At 44.0% G+C, this 18,395-nt stretch overlaps 3 protein-coding genes across 5 annotated transcripts in view; 2 read left to right on the top strand and 1 right to left on the bottom strand.

Moving 5' to 3' along the window:
• The first annotated feature begins 70 nt into the window (after positions 1-70).
• On the top strand, positions 71-10,963 carry KBTBD4 (kelch repeat and BTB domain containing 4). 2 transcript variants are annotated; one of them, XM_044436118.1, is made up of 4 exons: positions 71-271; positions 2,303-2,947; positions 6,951-7,057; positions 9,470-10,963. In XM_044436118.1, the coding sequence occupies exons 1-4, from the start codon at positions 244-246 to the stop codon at positions 10,328-10,330; spliced, it is 1,641 nt and encodes a 546-aa protein (XP_044292053.1). In that variant the 5' UTR covers positions 71-243; the 3' UTR covers positions 10,331-10,963. The 2 variants fall into 2 exon arrangements, with proteins under 2 accessions (XP_044292053.1, XP_044292054.1); XM_044436119.1 differs by lacking the exon at positions 71-271 and adding an exon at positions 546-1,129.
• A 161-nt stretch (positions 10,964-11,124) lies between these two features.
• PTPMT1 (protein tyrosine phosphatase mitochondrial 1) lies at positions 11,125-14,836 on the bottom strand. The gene is made up of 4 exons (XM_044436144.1): positions 14,514-14,836; positions 12,933-13,013; positions 12,321-12,512; positions 11,125-11,458 (listed from the first exon to the last, which is right to left on the bottom strand). Exons 1-4 carry the CDS (start codon positions 14,748-14,750, stop codon positions 11,216-11,218), a joined length of 753 nt encoding a protein of 250 aa, XP_044292079.1. The 5' UTR covers positions 14,751-14,836; the 3' UTR covers positions 11,125-11,215.
• A 131-nt stretch (positions 14,837-14,967) lies between these two features.
• CELF1 (CUGBP Elav-like family member 1) overlaps positions 14,968-18,395 on the top strand; it is a 54,848-nt gene continuing 51,420 nt past the window's right edge. Inside the window, exon 1 of one of the 2 annotated variants that reach the window (XM_044436137.1) lies at positions 14,968-15,099. The gene's annotated coding sequence lies outside the window, so the exon portion shown is untranslated. The remainder of the gene's footprint in view (positions 15,100-18,395) is intronic. The other variant, XM_044436125.1, reaches the window with a different exon arrangement.

The raw sequence follows: 18,395 nt of genomic DNA, 5'->3' as shown, positions 1-18,395 counted from the left end.
CCCTCTCCTATTGGCCCCACGTGACGGAACCATCGCGACTAGCTCCTCCAACCTGCCATCACAGAAAGCCAATCCGCACGCGAGCGATGGGGGCGGCAAAATGATCCGGAAATGAGGAGAGCGCGCGGGGATCGGGTGATCGGCCGCGGCAGCTTCCGGGAGCGCACTGACCAGAGTCGGGAAGTGCAGCCCCTTCTAGCATCTCCCTGACCCGTTCTCCGCGTAAAGTTCCGCGCCGGCGGAATGAAGGGAGGAGGAGCCGCCGCTGCAAGTAAGGCGCTGCTACCCGACGAGGCCGAGGCGTCTCGTTGCTCTGGGCTTGTTCCTGCCCGTTGCGGGGGCGGAAAGGATCGTTAGCCATCCGTCAGTGGGAGGGGCACCTCGGACTGACTAACGTCGGGAAGGGGCTTGGCTGCTCCGGAGCCGCCTCGGAAAGAGGCGCGTTTCGGGGCCCGGCTGATCATTAGCAGCCCGGCCCCGGGCAGCGTTTGAGCGGCTTCCAACCCGTGGATCTCGCGGCGCCTGGCTCTGCGTCGGATCGCTCTAGACCACGAGCCTGATTGCCTTTGCCCGGATGCCTGCGAGCGCAGCTGGCCTTCGGCTGCTTGACGAAGGCAGGAGAAGCACGAAGAGAACGTGTGGAGCCGCGTGTTTCGACCTGCCATCGCTGTGCCGTCGCTGTAGCCCCGCACATACTTCCCCGCAGCGGAGGACTGCGGGCGAGCGTCATTCCAGCCCTCATAGACACGCCCCCGAGGGCGGTCCGAAAATGCAGGCAGCTGTATCGGACCGTAGCAGCAAACCAGTTCGAGTAGTGTTCATCTCCGCCGGGCATGGGGCTTTAATAAAATGATTCAGTCGCAATTGTCTGTTCAAGACCAAGCCACCCAAAAATACACTGCATTACAGCAGGGAGCAATATAGTGTTATGGGGAAAATCGATTCTCCACAAGCTATTGTGAGGATTGAACTCAGAAGGAATAGGGAATTCTGAGAGGTGTGGTAGTGGCAGATGATGACAGTGCCACTACCTCTCTGCTAGAAGGAAAGCACTAGTGCTGTGTACCTGTGAAATCTGACTCCGTCTGCTTCCCTGGTGATAAATCCTATTGAATTTTTGGTCTTGCTTGTGAGTAGCCATGCAGTGGATCGTGCTGTCTGCTCTGCCCAAGATTTTGCACAGATATCCCTTATTCTAACCCGGGGGGTGAGGGGGAGGGCTTCATGCACCATAGGAAGCAAATGTGTATTTTTAAAATGCGTATTCATGACAGGTGGGCACAACCTATCACAGCTTCCCCAATGTGGGTATACAATTTGATATATCTTTCAAAATGTAGTCTTATTAAATGTGTCGTGCATTCACCACATACACATGCAGACCACAAAACTTCATAATTTTTGTGTCCAGGAGACTATTTGAGTTGGTGAATGTAAACATAACTAAGTCTAAGTTAGACTGGATTGACTAGTAAGGATTACTGACTGGATTCCCAGTAAGTAATCTATCATATGCATCTGTACATATGCATGTATTTAGGGAGGAAAAGCCTTAAGATTCCTGTGAATAATACCATAAGGCATACAAAGTTCTTTTTAAGAAGGCATTTTTGAGGCTAACTGAATTCCATTGATTCCTGTTGGAATATATTTTTAGTATGCTTCTTGCCAGTGCTAGTTCAAAGGTCTTGAGAACCCTTGAATAAGTCCCTACTGAGTCTGCCTTCTCACTGAGTCCTCTTCCTTCTCATTCTCAGCATTGCTACCACTTGTTTACTTAATGGATGGAAAGCTAGTTACCAACTATATGGTAGCATATATTGCTCCTCCTCACCACTGCCAGAATGAGAGGCAGGTGAATGAACTTGTAGTGGTGAAGAGGAGGAACAACTCCAGGGGCTTCTTATCATTGCGCCCTTGCTGATGTGAAGTGAATTGACCCCGACTGTCCCTGTTGCCAGCTTCTTGTTTTCTGCAACATCTAACAGTCAGTGATCGCCCATTTGAGAACTGGTCCAAGTTCTGAGATCTTAGAAACTTAGTGCGCTATGTCAGATACAGCATATGGGAATGATTCTGCGGTGGTGCTGGATGCAAAAAACTGGCAAGAGTTCAGTAACACACACCAGTAAGTAAGTATTCTGTGCAATCATCTGACTTGCTACATGATCACACATTGGTGACTCAGGATCTGTGCCTTTTTATATTTAATTCTAAAAGCCTGCAGCTTGATTGCTTTTGATGAGATGCAGTAGAGCACAAATGTGTAATACAGAATTGCTCATGTGTTGCTGTATTTCAGATTGCTGGAGGTCAAGTCAAAGCAACACCATGGACTCACTTGAGGAGCCTGGAGGTTCTTCAACAGAGGAAACTGGAAATTCTTCAACCGACGAGAACTACTTTGTGAATTATACTTTCACTGATCGTTCTCATTCAGGCCGTGTGGCCCAGGGAATTATGAAGTTGTGCCTAGAGGATGAACTTTTTGCTGATGTCACCATCTCAGTAGAAGGCAAAGAATTCCAGCTGCACCGGCTAGTGCTCTCAGCTCAGAGCTGCTTCTTTCGTTCTATGTTCACTTCCAACCTGAAAGAGGCTCATAACCGAGTGATTGAGTTGCAAGATGTTAGTGAGAGTGTGTTTCAGCTCTTGGTGGACTATATTTATCATGGAACTGTAAAGTTGAGGGCAGAAGACTTGCAGGAGACTTACGAGGTAGCAGATATGTACCAACTGACTGCCCTCTTTGAGGAGTGCTCCCGTTTCCTAGCTCGAACTGTGCAAGTGCGAAACTGTTTGCAGATCATGTGGTTGGCTGATCAGCACAGTGATGTGGAACTTTACACAGCAGCCAAGCACTGTGCCAAGTCATACTTATCACAACTTCAGGAAACAGAGGAGTTTCTCCACCTTCCTCTCCGTCTCCTGACAGATATTGTCTCAGGTAGGTAGAATAGTCCCTAGAACAGCTTCCCAACTGCAGGTTTTTCACAATAATGTGGGCTATCTAAGTTCATCCACATAGGCCTCTTGCCTGTTCCAAACCTTGCTTGCTTGAACTGAGAAAAGGGCTGCTATGACCAAATTTCGGGGCTTCCTGCCTAGGGAGGTTCAGTTTGCCTACCCCTTAGCTTCAAGCACAGCATTTAAGGAAGACCTTTGGAGGAAACATTCCCTATTTAGAATGTACTCTTCTGTCAGTTTTTTTAAATGCTGTTTTTAATTGTTTTTGTTTGCTGACTTAATATTTCTTGGTTTACTGCATTTTATTGTAACTTAGTTTATTGTCAGCCACCTTGAACTGCATGGGGAATGCTGGGAGTTGTAGGAACTTTTCTGTCTAAATATGCATAGGATTGCTCCCTAAATTATTGTATGCTTGAAACATAAGACTAGGATGGGGATCTAATGGATTTTTCCTAAAAATACAAATTTTTCCAATACATTGAAAACCAAAAGGGAAAAAAAATAACTTATGTTAACAATCTGGCTGCTTTAGAAGCAATACAGAAGTATCCAGTATAAGATGTTTAATTAGATGTAAAGCAAGACTCCTGAGACAGCAACACATTCAAGAAACTTTAGTAATTACAGCCATGAATAAAGTGTCTGCCCACATGATAGCATTCATGGTTCTATGGAAGCTTGTGGCTTCGTGTTGTGCTGGCATAAGAGAACCTAGTTCAGTGGGATTCCCTGGAAAACCTGTTATACTAGCTAATGCCATTAGTGTGGTGTGACAGTTAAGAGTGAGGGACTGGAACTCAGTTGCATTTTTCCTTTAAGAAAATGCAACTAATTTTGTATTGCTCCTCAGAAGATGATCTATAGTCCTGGTCCCTGAGGAATCTTTTGAAATACTATCTTACTCAACTTAGTTGGGAGGAAAAAAATCTTAAATAAAAAATAAATTGAAGCGGCATGTTCTCTGAGGACAGGTGTTTCAAAGGAAAATTGTTGACAACTGCAGTAGTTGGTTTGCCTGCCAGCAGCCTGGATGCTGCTGGTGGTTCAGATTCCCCTTCCTCCTAAAGTTTGTTTAGCACACTCTCCAGAGCATTAGGGAACCATCTGAGCAAATTCAGGAGTGTGGCAAGGAGGAAGGGACAGTCCACCTATGCAACATTAGATTGACCTTTGCTGCTTGTGGATTTGGTGCAGGGGCAGCCAATGCAGAGCCACAGTCATTAATATCAAAACAAATGGTTGCTGTAAAAAGCAGTCACTAAGTCTTGAAGTTAAGAGGCTTTCCTGGAGTATCATGTTTAACCTTCAAAAGTTCATGGTAGTGAGATAGTATTAGTCTCCAAGATTGATACTCACTTTTCAAGTCCCTCTTTTCCAAAATCTCTGAATTAAGGCATAGCAACCTAAGACCCTCAGGTTCTTATATTTATATCCCACAGTTCTTCCTTTTGCAAGAACCTCATCTGTCCAGAACCTCCCACCAATCAGCTTCATGGGATGATCCTGGGTTGTACTATTATGCAAAAGAGAGGAGGTTTCCCTATTTACTTTCTCTGTGCCATACCTTGCCCTTTTTCCAAGCTAAACAATCTCAGAAGTTGTAACCTTTCCTCATAGGGAAGTTGCTCAGCCCCTTGATCATTTTAGTTGTTCTTTTCCCAACTCTGTAATAACCCTTTTTTAAGTGTGGTGAGCAGAATGGTACAGATTATTCCAAGTGCAGTTGCCTAAGGGCAGTATGAGATTGGCAGTTTTAGAGTCAATGTCCTTCCTAATTATGCTAATCATGGAGTTTGTCCTTTCCACAATTACATACTGGGTTAACATTTTCATCAAGCTGCCCATTACAACCCCAAAGCTCCTCTCTTGTTCAGTCACTGCTAGTTCAGATCCCATCAACTCAGTTTGGATTTTTTGCCCTGATGTGAACTTTACAATTGTTTATATTGAACTGCATTTGCTGTTTTGATGTCCATTATCTAAATTTTGAGAGATCCATTTTGAGCTTCTCACAGTTTCTTCTCGATGAGGGTTAATAATTTGGTGTCATCAACAAACCTGGCCACTTCACTGCATACGCCTAATTCCAGATGGTATATGAATAAATTGAAAAGTATTAGTCCCAGTGCAGATCCCTGTGCAACCCCAGTTTTTGTCCCTCTGTTCGGAGAATTTACCATTTATTTCTGCTCTTTGCTTTCTGTTTTTTAACCAGATTGATAAGAGGGTCTCCCCTCTTACTCCATGGCTGCTAAGTTTGCTCAGGAGTATTTGGGGAGAGACATTGTCAGATGTTCTATAGGAAATATGGAATGTCTGGGAGAGCATCCCAATCTAAGGGTGATGAGAGTTCAACTCTCGAAGGAGTAGATTTGACCTCCGAGACCCCCCTCCCAGACTTCCAGAAACATCCACAGAAGTTACTGCCAACTTTGGAAGAGGTAAAAAGGGGACAAAGTGCAGTGTGATTGGGAGAGGTTTTGGATCCAAATCCAAATATTTGTAATGGGAGGTAAATAATTAAGAAAAAGCCCTCCCTCTTGTCCATCCTCCTGGGCTTACACCAGTAAAACTTTGGCATTCTGTGGAGGTTCAAGCATTTGGAGCTCTCCATAGCAACAGGTAGGTTTGCTCTGTTAGTGTAGGGAAAATGTGTTGTCATTCTACAAAGCAGTACAATTAAAAGATAGTTGTAGTACAAATTGCATCACAGGAGGTTTCTCATCTTTCAGCTCAGCATTGGCCCGGACCTCCTTTCTTTGCTGAAAGGAAAAGTCAGTGGAACATATGTTTGTTTGGCTGAATGATGCTGAATTGATGGCTGAGTAAAATTTGCTTTGCATAACAAATGTGGTCAGGAGTGCAGAATGAACTGCATGGAGAAGTGGTAGTAATGGGGGGGGGGGGAGATGAGGTAAGAGGCAGCTGCAACTGGAAGTGGTGAGGAGCCTGGATGAGCAAAGCAAAGATTGGGCAGCCACCCCCTGATAATTACTTATTAGACTGAAATAAATTAAGGCACAGATGGTGGAGTTTCAGATCAAGGATCTCAATACAGCTCTAGAAAATGCATTCTGGATAGTTTAATTATCATCAGCTACAAGGGTAATTATGAGTTACGTGATTTGTACTATGTTATTTGTTTCTTGCATAGTATATCAAGAACTGTTTCGGGGCCAATTTTGAAATAATTGAATGCTTAGTCTGAAGAAAGCAAATGAAGCCTTCAGAATTTTTCTTTAAACTACAATTAATGTCAGCACTCCAATTTAAGCGGAAACTACACAAACTCTAGTACTGAATAATTTAAGATTTATCTGTTGCCTGGCCTATTTGACAACTTTTAGAAGTGAAATCTCTACTAACTGCTGTTGGCTTCTACAGTGATTTAGCTACCACACATGGGCTCAAACAGAGCAAGCTTTTGCGCAGAGACAAACAATGGATTTGTCCTGGATTGGATTTCTGTACTGAAAAGTAAATATTTTAACATTGTTTCTCACATGCGTGAACAGTCTATTATCTTGAATCTTTGATCCAATTTCTACATCTATTTTTTGTTATCACCAAAAAATAGACTGTTGATTTGATGGGTAAGTTTCACAGAATTTCAGAATTTGTGTCGCAACAGTACTTTTCTAAACATGGTCCTTAGAAAGCTATAATTTAATTAGAAAAGGAATTATAAAACTATTTCCAAGATCATCCAAGGTCAAAATGAAAGCTTTTGTTTGCCTTAACTGAAAATAGAAAGAAGGTAGTTTGGTCCTGTGAAGGTGAAATGACATTTCCCTGATAAAGCATGATCTTATTGGCTGGGCTTGATAGGTCACATTCTTACACCTTCCATGTTCATCTGTAGTCTAGGAACAATAATGTACAATGATTGCCCAGGTAAACCTGATGACTTGTGGGGAAAAGAGTGTTTTCTGTGCCAATAACTTGGATACTTCACTATTTTTCTCTCTGCAACTTTGCAGATGGAGTACCATGCTCCCAGAATCCAACAGCTGCCATAGAAACCTGGATTAGCTTCAATAAAGAAGAACGTGCAGGTTTCTCAGAGCTACTGCAATCAAGTTTAAAGGTATATAAATAATTTTAGCTTAAGAAAAAAAGCATGTTTTGACTAATAAGGTCATTTATCCAATTCAGTGCCAGTCACTAAAGGAGTTCATCAAGGATGTTTACTTTCTCCCCATCTTTTAAATCTTTTTTAATGACATTCGTGAGTTTGTAAGAGGTGACTGTTATATTTCAGTTAGAGTTGGACCAAATAACATTTCAATTCTCCTTTATGCAGATGATGCCATTTTTATTTCCCATGGCCAGGTGACTGTTAAGGCAATTTAGTCACTACGGCCAAAATGAACAGCTCTCTATTAATTACCACATATAGTGGCATTTGGTAAACCTAGGCAAGTCTGTAAATGGAAAATGGATGGGAATACTTTAAAACAACCCCCTTCTGTCAAGTATCTTGAGATTTTATTTCAGCAGTCAGGGGCATGGTCCCTCCAAGTACAAACCAGTGCCTTGCTAACTGAAAAAATTCTTAATGGATTGCTACATTTTCATTGCACTAAAGGGGCAAGTTAGTGCAGCCAACTTTAGAACTCTATAGGGTTACGGTCTTGCCACAATTATTATATGGGCCCCCCATTGTGGGCAATAGGCAATTTAGATCTAATTGAAAGGGCCCAAACACATTTTATGTAGTCTTTTCTCTGTCCCAGTTTCTACTAAACTGGCAAGAGTTCACACTGAGCTGGGACTGATGTCTGTAAAAGTTGCAACTCTTAGATTCTCTCTCTTTTGTCTTTGCAGAGGTGGTGGGGGGTAATTTTAAGCAAACATCTGAATTTGTACCATCTGCAAGTGAAGAAATGGGCCCTACCTCCTGGAAACAAAATAGTTCTTCTGTGATTCCAAGTGTGAGGCTCTCTACATGCTTCTTACTGTCTCTGGACTATACAGAGCAAAGCTGGTTCTGCTGCAACATCTTAAAGATACTGAAATAGTCTCAAACAGCTAAAATTTCAAGTTGCCTTTCAAATAAAATATATAAGCATTTAGCCTCTTACTTTTTTAATCTCTGAAATATTTGATTATTTTCAATTAAAATGTGAACTGCTTTTGTGTAGGCAAAGCTGAATGTACCACCTTTGGCAGCCTGTACAGAACACATTCTCCTTCATAGTGGAAGACATAACCCTTTTTATTTTAGAATGTCACTTTTATTCTGATATTAGGAAAATACGTATCTTTCCTTTGCTAAGCTGGAAGGAAGATTATCTTTTGAAAAGATGTGTTTTTTATTAAGTGACTAAGAAATATGTAACTTTTAGAACTGTGAAATGTCTTGTTCTAGCCTTGCATTTGCAAGCAATGGCCAAGGCAACAATACATTTAATGTGAATTTGTAAAATGGCTGAGAGCTGCTTACTCTCTCTCCCTCACTCCCAAAGAGAAGGAACTAAGGGGAGACAAGATGGAAATGTATAAATTATGGTTGATGTGAAGTGGGTAATCCTAGAAATCAGTCACCCAGTTAAGCAGAGTGATGGGAGATCACAACAGATAAAAATACTTTTCATGCAGCATATAGATTACAGAAATTCCTACCACAGGTTTTTATTAAAGTAATTCTAGGCTGCCTTTCAGGGCAGGTAGGGATGATCTCCATTTTGGACAGTTTAAAAGGGAATTAGATTCATGGAGGAAAAGGCTACTAATAGCTATTCATTCTGATGGTTATATAATACATCTAATATTGGGGAGAGTATGTCCAATATTCTCCAATTGCTGGGGAATATGAGCAGGAGGGCACTATTGCAGTCATGCTTTGCTTGTGGGTCTCCCATAGACATTTGACTAGCTACTGTGGGAACTTAATGCTGCACTGGGAGAGGCTTTTTGGTCTGATGCAGCACAACTGAAAATATGGGGTGTCCTTTACGCTAAGAGAGCCAGTGTGATGGAGTAGTTAAGGACACAGGACTGGCACTCGGGCAGTCTGGGTGCTAATCCCCACTCAGGCTGGGCCCAGTTGGCTCCATGGCTCTCACACAGGGTTGGTGTTGGAGTAAGATGGAGAGCAAGAGAATGAGAGTTATGTAAGCCACTGTGAGTTCTTTATAAGGTAGGAAATAAATCAAATACATACAGTTCCTTGATCAGTGTCATTAGTATGAGATAAAATACTTAATAAAAATGTTGGTATTTCAACAACCATTTCTTAAATGGTTTGGGTATATTTGCATTTCATCTAGTGCCTCATCATGATGGACTTCAGACCCAGCCTGTGGACTGCAAATGGCCTAATATCTAATGGCAACTTAAGGGATGTAGGATAATTGAAACAGGTTATGAGTTGTAAAATCTCAAGCCTAATTTAATTTTGCCCTTTTTCTACAGTTTAGATTAGCATGCCTCCCCTTGATTGGATTTCTGTACAAGGACCTATCCAAGGCTAATGACAGTTCCTTTTATTTTGTAGGAAATCGGAGAGAATGTTCACATTTATCTGATTGGAAAGGAATCTTCTCGTACACATTCCCTTGCTGTCTCACTGCACTGTGCTGATGACGACTCCATCAGCATTAGTGGTCAGAACAGTTTGTGCCACCAAATCACCGCAGCTTGCAAGCACGGCAGTGATCTCTACGTTGTTGGAGGATCCATTCCACGACGCATGTGGAAATGCAACAACACCACGATAGACTGGGAATGGTGTGCCCCCCTGCCCCGTGACAGGCTCCAACACACTTTGGTTTCTGTGCCCAGCAAGGATGCAATCTACTCACTGGGTGGCAAGACATTGCAGGACATCCTCTCAAATGCCATCATATACTACAGAGTGAGAGACAATGTCTGGACAGAAACTAGCCAGCTTGAAGTAGCTGTGTCTGGGGCGGCAGGTGTAAATCTCAATGGCGTCATTTATTTGTTGGGCGGGGAGGAGAACGACCTTGACTTCTTTACCAAACCCTCTCGACTTATCCAGTGCTATGACACCAACACAGAGAAGTGCCATGTGAAGCCTTATGTGTTACCCTTTGCGGGGTGCATGCATGCTGCAGTGCACAAAGACCTGGTGTTCATAGTAGCAGAGGGAGACTCACTATTGTGCTATAACCCTCTGCTGGATAGTTTTACCCGGCTCTGTTTGCCAGATGCCTGGAGTGCAGTACCATCTCTTTGGAAAATTGCTAGTTGTAATGGTAACATCTTCATCTTTCGAGATCGCTACAAGAAGGGCGATGCCAACACCTTCAAACTCAATCCAGCCACTTCTGTGGTAACTATTACTAGTGGCCTCAAACTGCTGCTTACAAATTTACAGTTCGTGTTGGCCTGAGGGAAGAATTCTGTGCCAGGACAATAGCCATTCCATTATGCAGGTCAGACACATAGATCCCATAGGCTCCAGCTCCTTGAGCTAGATCACAAGTCTTCTAGAGAGTTTCCCCCCTCTCCCCACTTCTAACTCCTGCTCAGAAGCAGCATTATAGGTGCACCCCTGTTCTCAGTAACATTTAATTGGTACAATCTGAGAACTGTCTGGATTACTGTTAGCACTGAGGTCCCTTGCTGGTCAGCTTCTAGTGTCCCACAGTTGAGAGGCTTCTTAGGCCTAAACCCATCACCACCAGCAAGACTCTTATGTAAAGTAGTTGAACACTTACTACAATCTTCCAAGAGCTCCCGTGTTGCAGGTTATATGTAACTACAGCAATCCTTAAAACACCCCTTAGAGCTTCAATTACTAGACAGGTGATTTCTTGAGAAATTTACTTTCCCCATTAGACCTGCAGAAGACAACTCTTTAGTTAGAAATAATGAGGGTAACAGTTTTTTTTTAACTGTACCAGAAATAGAAGAGACCACTATTTACCACTGTACTGTTACCTGGCAGGAAAAGCAAAGCTCCCCTTGATACTATAAGCCTCCTGGGCTGCAAATGTGAATAAAGGCTTCTGCTGGAACAAAACTGTCATTTCAGAATTGCGTGTATTTGAGAGAGAAGCACTGCCAAGGGTGGTCCCATGCATGCACCCTGACAGCAATAGGCAGTGGCAGCAGAGGGGGCAGGTGAGACAAATGTGCTCACCTACTGGGCGGGGGGGGGGGGGAGAGAGCAGGGAGCTAATAGAACCTTTTAGCTATCAGCTTTTATTCTAATGCTGGAGGATGCTAATTGATTGGTAGCTGAAACAATGATGGTCCATTCCTAAACAGTAGGTTAGGAACCAGGTGTTTTCAAAGGGGTGCCTCGAGTGTACTGTGATGCTTTGTGCTCTCCTTCCTTGACTGCTGATGGCTCCTGCTCTCCCTCTGGTAGCTTTTGCGGTGCCTGTACAGGAATTCCAACATTTACACACTTATGAAAGTCCTCTAACAACTGAACTTGTTTACTGCGGATGATGATATGAGGACGGATCTTGGCAATGGCTTCTATTGCTTCTTGAGGCGTCCACTGGTGGAGCTGCAGAGGTAGAAAAGCCAAATTAAAAATGTGTCCCCTACAGGGGGAATGGACAAGCTTATGCCACACAATGGGGAAATGGTTAATGGGAAAGGGAACTTACTCTGTAATGCTTAATTCACTTGCACTTAAGTGAATCTAAACTGCATGTCTGCTAAAATTTGCCTTGACCTGAGTTCAGCTGGGTACTCAGCAGCTGTGTTTCTCTTCTGTTCCTGCAGTGGAAGCATGGCTTCTGTATTGCTTTCCATTAAGTCATAATAAGCAGAATTTATTTAGCTTGGGCTAGTTGCTTCAGCACAACCCAAACATTATTAGATGGTGAATGGATATAAGTCTAGAGCAACATCTTGTTCTCAAAACTAGACCTGCAAATAAGAAAAAGTGTACCACTGGCCAACTCAGTATTTTAGGGAGCAATTATGTTTCATTATTCCACTTTGCAAACAGTAAGGGGCTTGTAAGTACAAGCATTTCATTCACACTTGTTTGTCACTCTTGAAGAAACAGATTTCCAATCTATCCCAGTCTCAAGGAACCTGACTGTTAGTTATTTTCTGACACAATTAGTACTAAATAAAGTAGTACAGCCTTTTACATAATGCCAAAAAAGTTGTATTTCTTCATATTAGAGATAGGCAATTTTCATTTTTTCAGATGTTTTGGTCTACAACTGCCATGGCCACTATTAGTTATGCTAACTAGGACTGATGGGAGTTCAAGGCTAAAACAGCTGGAGGGCCATCTCTGCTTTGAGAACAGTGTGGCCGTCCTGGGAGAAATTTTGACATCTCTTACCCTGAACAAACATTCATGTACTTACTAGCTGCACTGCCACTTCAGCCGCAGGGGCCCTTCTTACCTGAATTAAGTAGGCTGCAACCATGGTGGCACTGCGAAAGCGGCCAGCTTTGCAGTGCACATAAACACTATGCCCACGTTCGCGATGCTTCAGTACAAACTCTACACCTTTGTGCAGGTTCTCCAAAGAGGGCACTCCAGTCAGATCCACAGTGCTAAGGCGCAGCTGTTCTACTCCCATTGCCTCCCATTCCTGCAGCCAATTCAGAAAATGAAATCAGCAATTAGGAGAAGAGGAGGAGAATGACAAAGAAGCCATCACTTTCTGGGGTTGGTAAAACTATCAGGCAAGATGCAGCTGCAAGTTACTAATTTAAACTAATGAATACTAAATGTAAGACAGGGTTGTAAAAAGAATAAGACTGGAATGTTAGGTAATAAGGCAATGTCACAAATAAAAGTTGCTATCTTTACCTGAAGTTAATCCCCAAAGACTTGCTCCTGTGTAAACATGCACAGATCAAGGTGTGCAGTTCTGACTGTGGTATACATTATGTTATATTGTATTCCTTCTCTCTCAAAAGAGATTGCATCTGTACTTAAGATTATCTGTTCCCTCCAGCTCCTGAGGTGCCTGTCAGTTGCATTGCACTGAAATTGGTGGGGGACTCACTTGTGGAGAACAACACAGGAAGCGAGTCTCATACTCTTCATTCATGGTGAGCACTCCTCGGACATTCTCCTCCTCTACCAGCTGCAGGAAGAACAGTCAAATCACTGCATGACCAATTTCCTTTATTATAAAATGTAGTGCATCCTCTCCCAATGGCTAACAGCAGTATTTTCATACTACCCATAAACATCTCTTTAAACTTACCTTGCAGTGGCATGGAGAATGTGATGGCAGGCCACCTATCCTGTTACTAGTAAGATTTTTACATAAATATAAATAAAGCATATTATGTGCTTAATAGGAACTCTAAATTCATTAATCTTACAACTTCTGTTCAGGTATTGAATGTCTCAATATCCAGTTCACAAAATGATTAATACAATTAATGGCTCAGCAGTAGTTTATTCTCACAGTAGTACAGCTGGGCAGTACAGGTTGCCTGTAGAAAGGCAGCCCCCCATACTTGCTTTGAACCTGAACTCAAAAGGGGCTTTGGCTTGCAGTCTTTTTCACCCTCACTGCTTAGCCTTTTATATGAACCAACAATGATTAGGGTGTCCTTTACAGTGTGCAATCACTCGGCTTCAAACAAGGTGTTTTACAAGGGACAAAGCATCCTCTTCTACCAGTAACTCACCCAAGCTTGTCCACTCTGCTGCTTCTATATGTTATTAATACAAGAAACCTGGAGTTGCTGCTTAATACCTTTTAATTGGTAATGCTTGGTGTGACCCATCTGGGAATACCCCAAAACAACCTCAGGAGGTTTAAAGGATCAGACTAGGAAGGCTTTCACACCTTAAGATCTTGGCAGGTTCATCATCTGAGTTCTTCCTAAAGACCTAGCAGTATCAACCAAAAGACACTTTGCAGCTATTTGATCATTACCTTTAGGTTTTTTATAAGAAAGAAGTGGGAAAACATGAGTTACAAATGCAAATCAAAGACATTAGGACCCATCATAAAATTGCATGTCTGAGGTAGGACAAATGTAAAAACCTGAAAGTATGTGACCACTCTAGTATTGATAAGCACACACTTCAACACACCCACATTTCCAACCCTGCACGGTCCAGCATCATTTCCACAAGATCACTTAATGAACTCAAATATTTTTGCTTGCCCTGCATCTTTTGAGCACAGCCTCATAGGCAGAAATCAAACTGAAGTTTTCTCCATCGTTTCTACCGTCCAATTAAAGATTTCACCGACTTGAACACTGCAACGTTATGCACGCATGCTAAGTAAGCCTCACCAACTTCAGTGGGGCCTGCTCGAGATCCCTTTGTAACGAAGTGCATAGGATTGCATCTTAAATCGCCGGAGAGCAGACTACCGTCCGGAGGAGCAAAAGGAGAAGGCAAGGCTTGCCCTCCGCAGTAAGTACGCCAAGTTACTTTCTCCTGGGTCAGCCCGGTGACCCGCGAAGCACGCATTGCAAGGAGAGGGCAGCCACCTTTTCACAGCAGAAACGGCGGCAACGACCACGGAGAGGCCGAAGGCCACGAACAGGGCGCGGAGTCCCCACCGACCGCCTTCCACGAGGCAGCCGTTGAGCCGGTCGGCTACGCGTCCCGTTACCTGACGGCACCGGCCCCGCAGCGGCAGCGCCCCCAGCAGCACGGCGTGGTCGATGCGGCTGAACCACGGCCGTTGCGAGCCCGGCAGCCGCTCCCTCACCAGGGTGTACAGAAGGGTCGGGTAGAAAAAGAGGCGCGCTGCGCCGGGGCCCAGCGCGGTGAGGACCACCATCAGGAAGTCGGACACCGCCTCACGGTATCCTCGCGGGGGGCGTGAAGGCCCGCCAGGACAGCTCATCCCAGGCACGAGTGAGGGGCCGCCGCCAGCATGTTGGCTGCGCGAACGAGCACCGTGGTTTAGAAAAGATGGAACTGGAAGGGCAGCGCCGGGGGCGGGAGGGAAACGCAACGAGCGCGCCCATTGGTACGCAGCGGGGGATTCTTTCTTCCGCCCGCGCGCCTTCCTCTGCTTTTGCGCCTGTCTCCAGCCCTTCAATGGTCTCTCCCGGAAGTTCCGCCATCTTGCGAAACCGGCCTGAGGCGGAGGGAGCTGAACGGGGCGCGGGCGTATCCCCCGGGGCAGGCGAGGGCGGTGGCCGCCAGGAGGAGCCCGGGAAGGGCAGGGAGGGGACAGCGCGCAGCAGACGGTGAGTGAGCCCCGTCCACCTTTGACTGAGTTTACATGACTGAGTTTTCCCCGTTGATTATGAGTCTTCTGCCTCTTTAAGTGGGCCTCGCTGGGACCTGAACCGCTTTCCTCTCCCTTGTCCGGTGGCGGCGAAGCCTCCCTGTCTGACCCTTTCCACGCCAGCCGCATTTGATATTGACGGGCCGCCTGGCTGGCGGGCTGAGTTCCTGGCGGGGGGGAGGGGGACAGCGTCTCGAGCCCAACCGGTGACTGTTCCAAATCCTGCAGGGCGGGGTGGGGGAGCGGTGAGTGCCGAAGGCTCTGACTCTCTCCAGCCAGGACCAGCGGTTGTCAAGCTATTGTCTTTCTCCTGTGTTCTGGGTTTCCTGGAAGAGTTCTTAGGCCAGACGCTTTGGGATTCGGGGGTGGCGGGAAGGACGCGAGATGGGCCACAGGGTTTCGGGGCAGCGCAAGTTCGCGTCGCCGCCATCCTAGGGCAAGGGGGTGGGGTTCATCTCCTGGACGCTGCTTAATTGCTGACGCGAAACGTTTGTGTCTCCTCCGTTAGAAAGGTCTGTAGTACCCGTAGGATACTCCAGTCCCATCCCCACCCGGGTAAATTAACCCTGGGCCGTGCCTTGCTGTAAAGTGATCTCGATTTATTGAGGGAATGCGGGGTATGTTCCTGGCCGTTTAATGGATTCAGAAAGAGGAGGAGGTCGGAATCTTCAGAAGATTGGCCACGTGATGTGGTTTAAATGACGATCCCCTCCCTGGCTCTTGTAAAACGCCTCGCTGGTTTAGTATCTTTAGCTCCTTTTTTTTTTTTTTTTGGCACCTTCGTTCAGTCGCTAGTGTGATACAAGTAACGAGATGTTGTGTTTTTAAGGGACACTAAGATAGTGAAGGAAAAATATGACATAGTAAACTTAGAAGTACGACAGTTAAGAGAATAGATCTTGAATTATAAATGGAGGAAACGGGCAGAGAGAATAAATATCAAACAATCAAAAAAGAAAATAGTGCTGTATCCAAGCATAGGCTGTTGAGGAGTTTTTACTTCTGGTTAGATAATGTGTACTCCTAAAAAAAACAAGCACTGTTCAGCCGGTGGCTGCCCTTAGTGAGATTGCTGCACAGTTTCTCTCTGTAAATTTGTAGGATACTGCTCTCAGAAAATGTTGCATGCCTGTACTGTTTCATCATTGGGTACTGATCCGCTATTGCAAGAACATGCTAGAACAGTTTCTCTTGATGCAGAAAGGGAGGTGTTGCTGGCAAACCATTTTCAGCATGGTTTTATGTAATCCAGACTTTAGTACTTTCAACCTGCTTAGAGCTTGAATATGCAGGAAGTTGTCAGAACTATTAACTGCATCACTTGCCTTTTAAAGTCACACGTATTTTATTTATTATATTGAGATCCCACCTTTCTCCCAGGGTGGGTACATGTGATTCCAAGGTGGTCACCTCTCTTAAGTTCAGGCCAGCTCCAGACCTGCTTAGCTTCATTGTAGTGGATGCCTTATGTGCTTCTAGACTGTAATCTGGGCCATAATACCTATAATTAATGATTAATGCATAATTGATTGTAAATAATGGTCATAATATGATTATGAATTACTTAATGTAATTCTTAATGTTTTATCTCTTGCCCTGCTGTGAGCACTATAGCGAAACTGGCTTGATTTGGACAATCACTAGGGGGAAAGCCACCATGGCTTACTTTCCCCTGTGATTGTGTAAACCTAGCCACTGAATATTAGAAACTAGTTGCTAAAGTGGGTAAGAATAGTGAACACAGAACTTGTATAACTGTTAAATCTGCTGTTTTGCATTTCTTCATTGCTCTTTCCTATACAGTTGTGGTAGCTGCTGCTTGCTCTGCCCCTGACTGCCAAACAGCAGCTTCTGAATTCTTTAGTGTGGCACCATCTTTTTTAAGGCAAGGGAAGTGTTAGCATAATGGAGGGGAAACAGTGGCATATGGAATTCCTTGAGAGACTGAATTAAGGACCGAAAGGGCTGGAATTGAGGTATAATAGGGCAATGGCTACAGTGCTCTTCACCCCAGTTCCTGTCCTCCTGTGATGAAGAGGAAATTGAATGCTTGGTTGAAAATGGGAAAGATGGCAAAAAGGTGGGTGCATGTTGGGAAGGGAAGTCTAAAGGAGGAGCAAAAGCTGGTTCCCTCAGAAGTTTCTATCAATAATGCTTGTGAGCACAAATTTTATTTTCTCCCATATAAATGAATGGCTAACACTCGCTCTTGTAGAAAAAGGCAACATTTATCACTCGATACATTGTTACAATATTGTGCAGACTTGGCTTCCCTGATAGGAAGGGAGTACAGTTCATTAGTGAGGACCTGCCTTCTACTCCCCTCCAAAATCATAGGCATTTAACTAGTTAATTACTATAGTGCTTTAGAGATGGATTTGCCTATTTCTTGTAGTGTGGAGATCAGATTTTATGGACCCTGTAAAAATAATTTTGTTTGTATTTTGCAGCAACATCTGTGCAAATCATATTCTTGTTACAGAATTGTTGTTACCTGTTTCAGTTTAATTCCCGGAGCCTTGCATTTTTCTGTGTTTTCTCAATATACTAGTTTCATCTCATAAGAAACTTTGCAGTGGAGAGAAGATGCTGAACTGGTTCAGACATCACACTAAATCAGAGTTTATTGTGGCAGGGACAATCTATGGTGAGCCTTTTGCCCTTCCCTACTACAGCATGTTTGGGGGAAGATGAAAAGCATTTACTTTTACTTCTGAGTAACTTAGCTTGTTTTGTTTAATAAACCTAACTGCTGTGGTTAATCTTAATTGTATTTGAAACAAGCAAACTTTTAGCTATGGGTTATAGAGCTGACTTGTTTCAATAAACGATAGTTTAGAGTTTGGACATAATGCCAAATTAAAAAATGGAGACCAAAATCCTTTCTGAGAAGTAAGACCTCAAGCTTCTTAGGTCTTTCCCATAATGATAAACCCATGAAGTAAATTCTGACATGTGTTAAAGATCTATCAGCCTGTTAGGATTGGGTTTGTGGGGAGGAAATACAGCATTGTAGTGGCTTGATCATAAGACTGGTTAATCTGAGAAGGTGTTGCTGGGGGATTTCTACCCTGTAGCCTTTGGAGTATCACAAGACTCTTATCATGTCTCATGATATTTCACATCTATATAGAACCTCTGGGTTCTATCTTAAGATTATGTCACCAATATGCAACTCTATCTTCTTATCCATCAACCTGTCCCAGGGAGGCAGCAGAACTCCCAAATGGATACTTGAAAGCAGTTTTGGAATGG

This window comes from Varanus komodoensis, unplaced genomic scaffold, assembly GCF_004798865.1.
Source record: "Varanus komodoensis strain SLA01 unplaced genomic scaffold, ASM479886v1 scaffold3, whole genome shotgun sequence".
Lineage (NCBI taxonomy): Eukaryota > Metazoa > Chordata > Lepidosauria > Squamata > Varanidae > Varanus > Varanus komodoensis.
This window is presented reverse-complemented; position numbering and strand designations above follow the sequence as displayed.

Excerpts from the sequence above, each read along its gene's own strand:
- KBTBD4 (XM_044436118.1), top strand. The coding sequence starts at position 244 with ATGAAGGGAGGAGGAGCCGCCGCTGCAA. Across the intron at positions 2,948-6,950 it reads CCTGACAGATATTGTCTCAG|ATGGAGTACCATGCTCCCAG; the intron begins GTAGGTAGAATA and ends GCAACTTTGCAG. Across the intron at positions 7,058-9,469 it reads TACTGCAATCAAGTTTAAAG|GAAATCGGAGAGAATGTTCA; the intron begins GTATATAAATAA and ends TTTATTTTGTAG.
- PTPMT1 (XM_044436144.1), bottom strand. The coding sequence starts at position 14,750 with ATGAGCTGTCCTGGCGGGCCTTCACGCCCCCCGCGAGGATACCGTGAG. Across the intron at positions 13,014-14,513 it reads TGCGGGGCCGGTGCCGTCAG|CTGGTAGAGGAGGAGAATGT; the intron begins GTAACGGGACGC and ends TTCTTCCTGCAG. Across the intron at positions 12,513-12,932 it reads TCCTGTGTTGTTCTCCACAA|GAATGGGAGGCAATGGGAGT; the intron begins GTGAGTCCCCCA and ends AATTGGCTGCAG.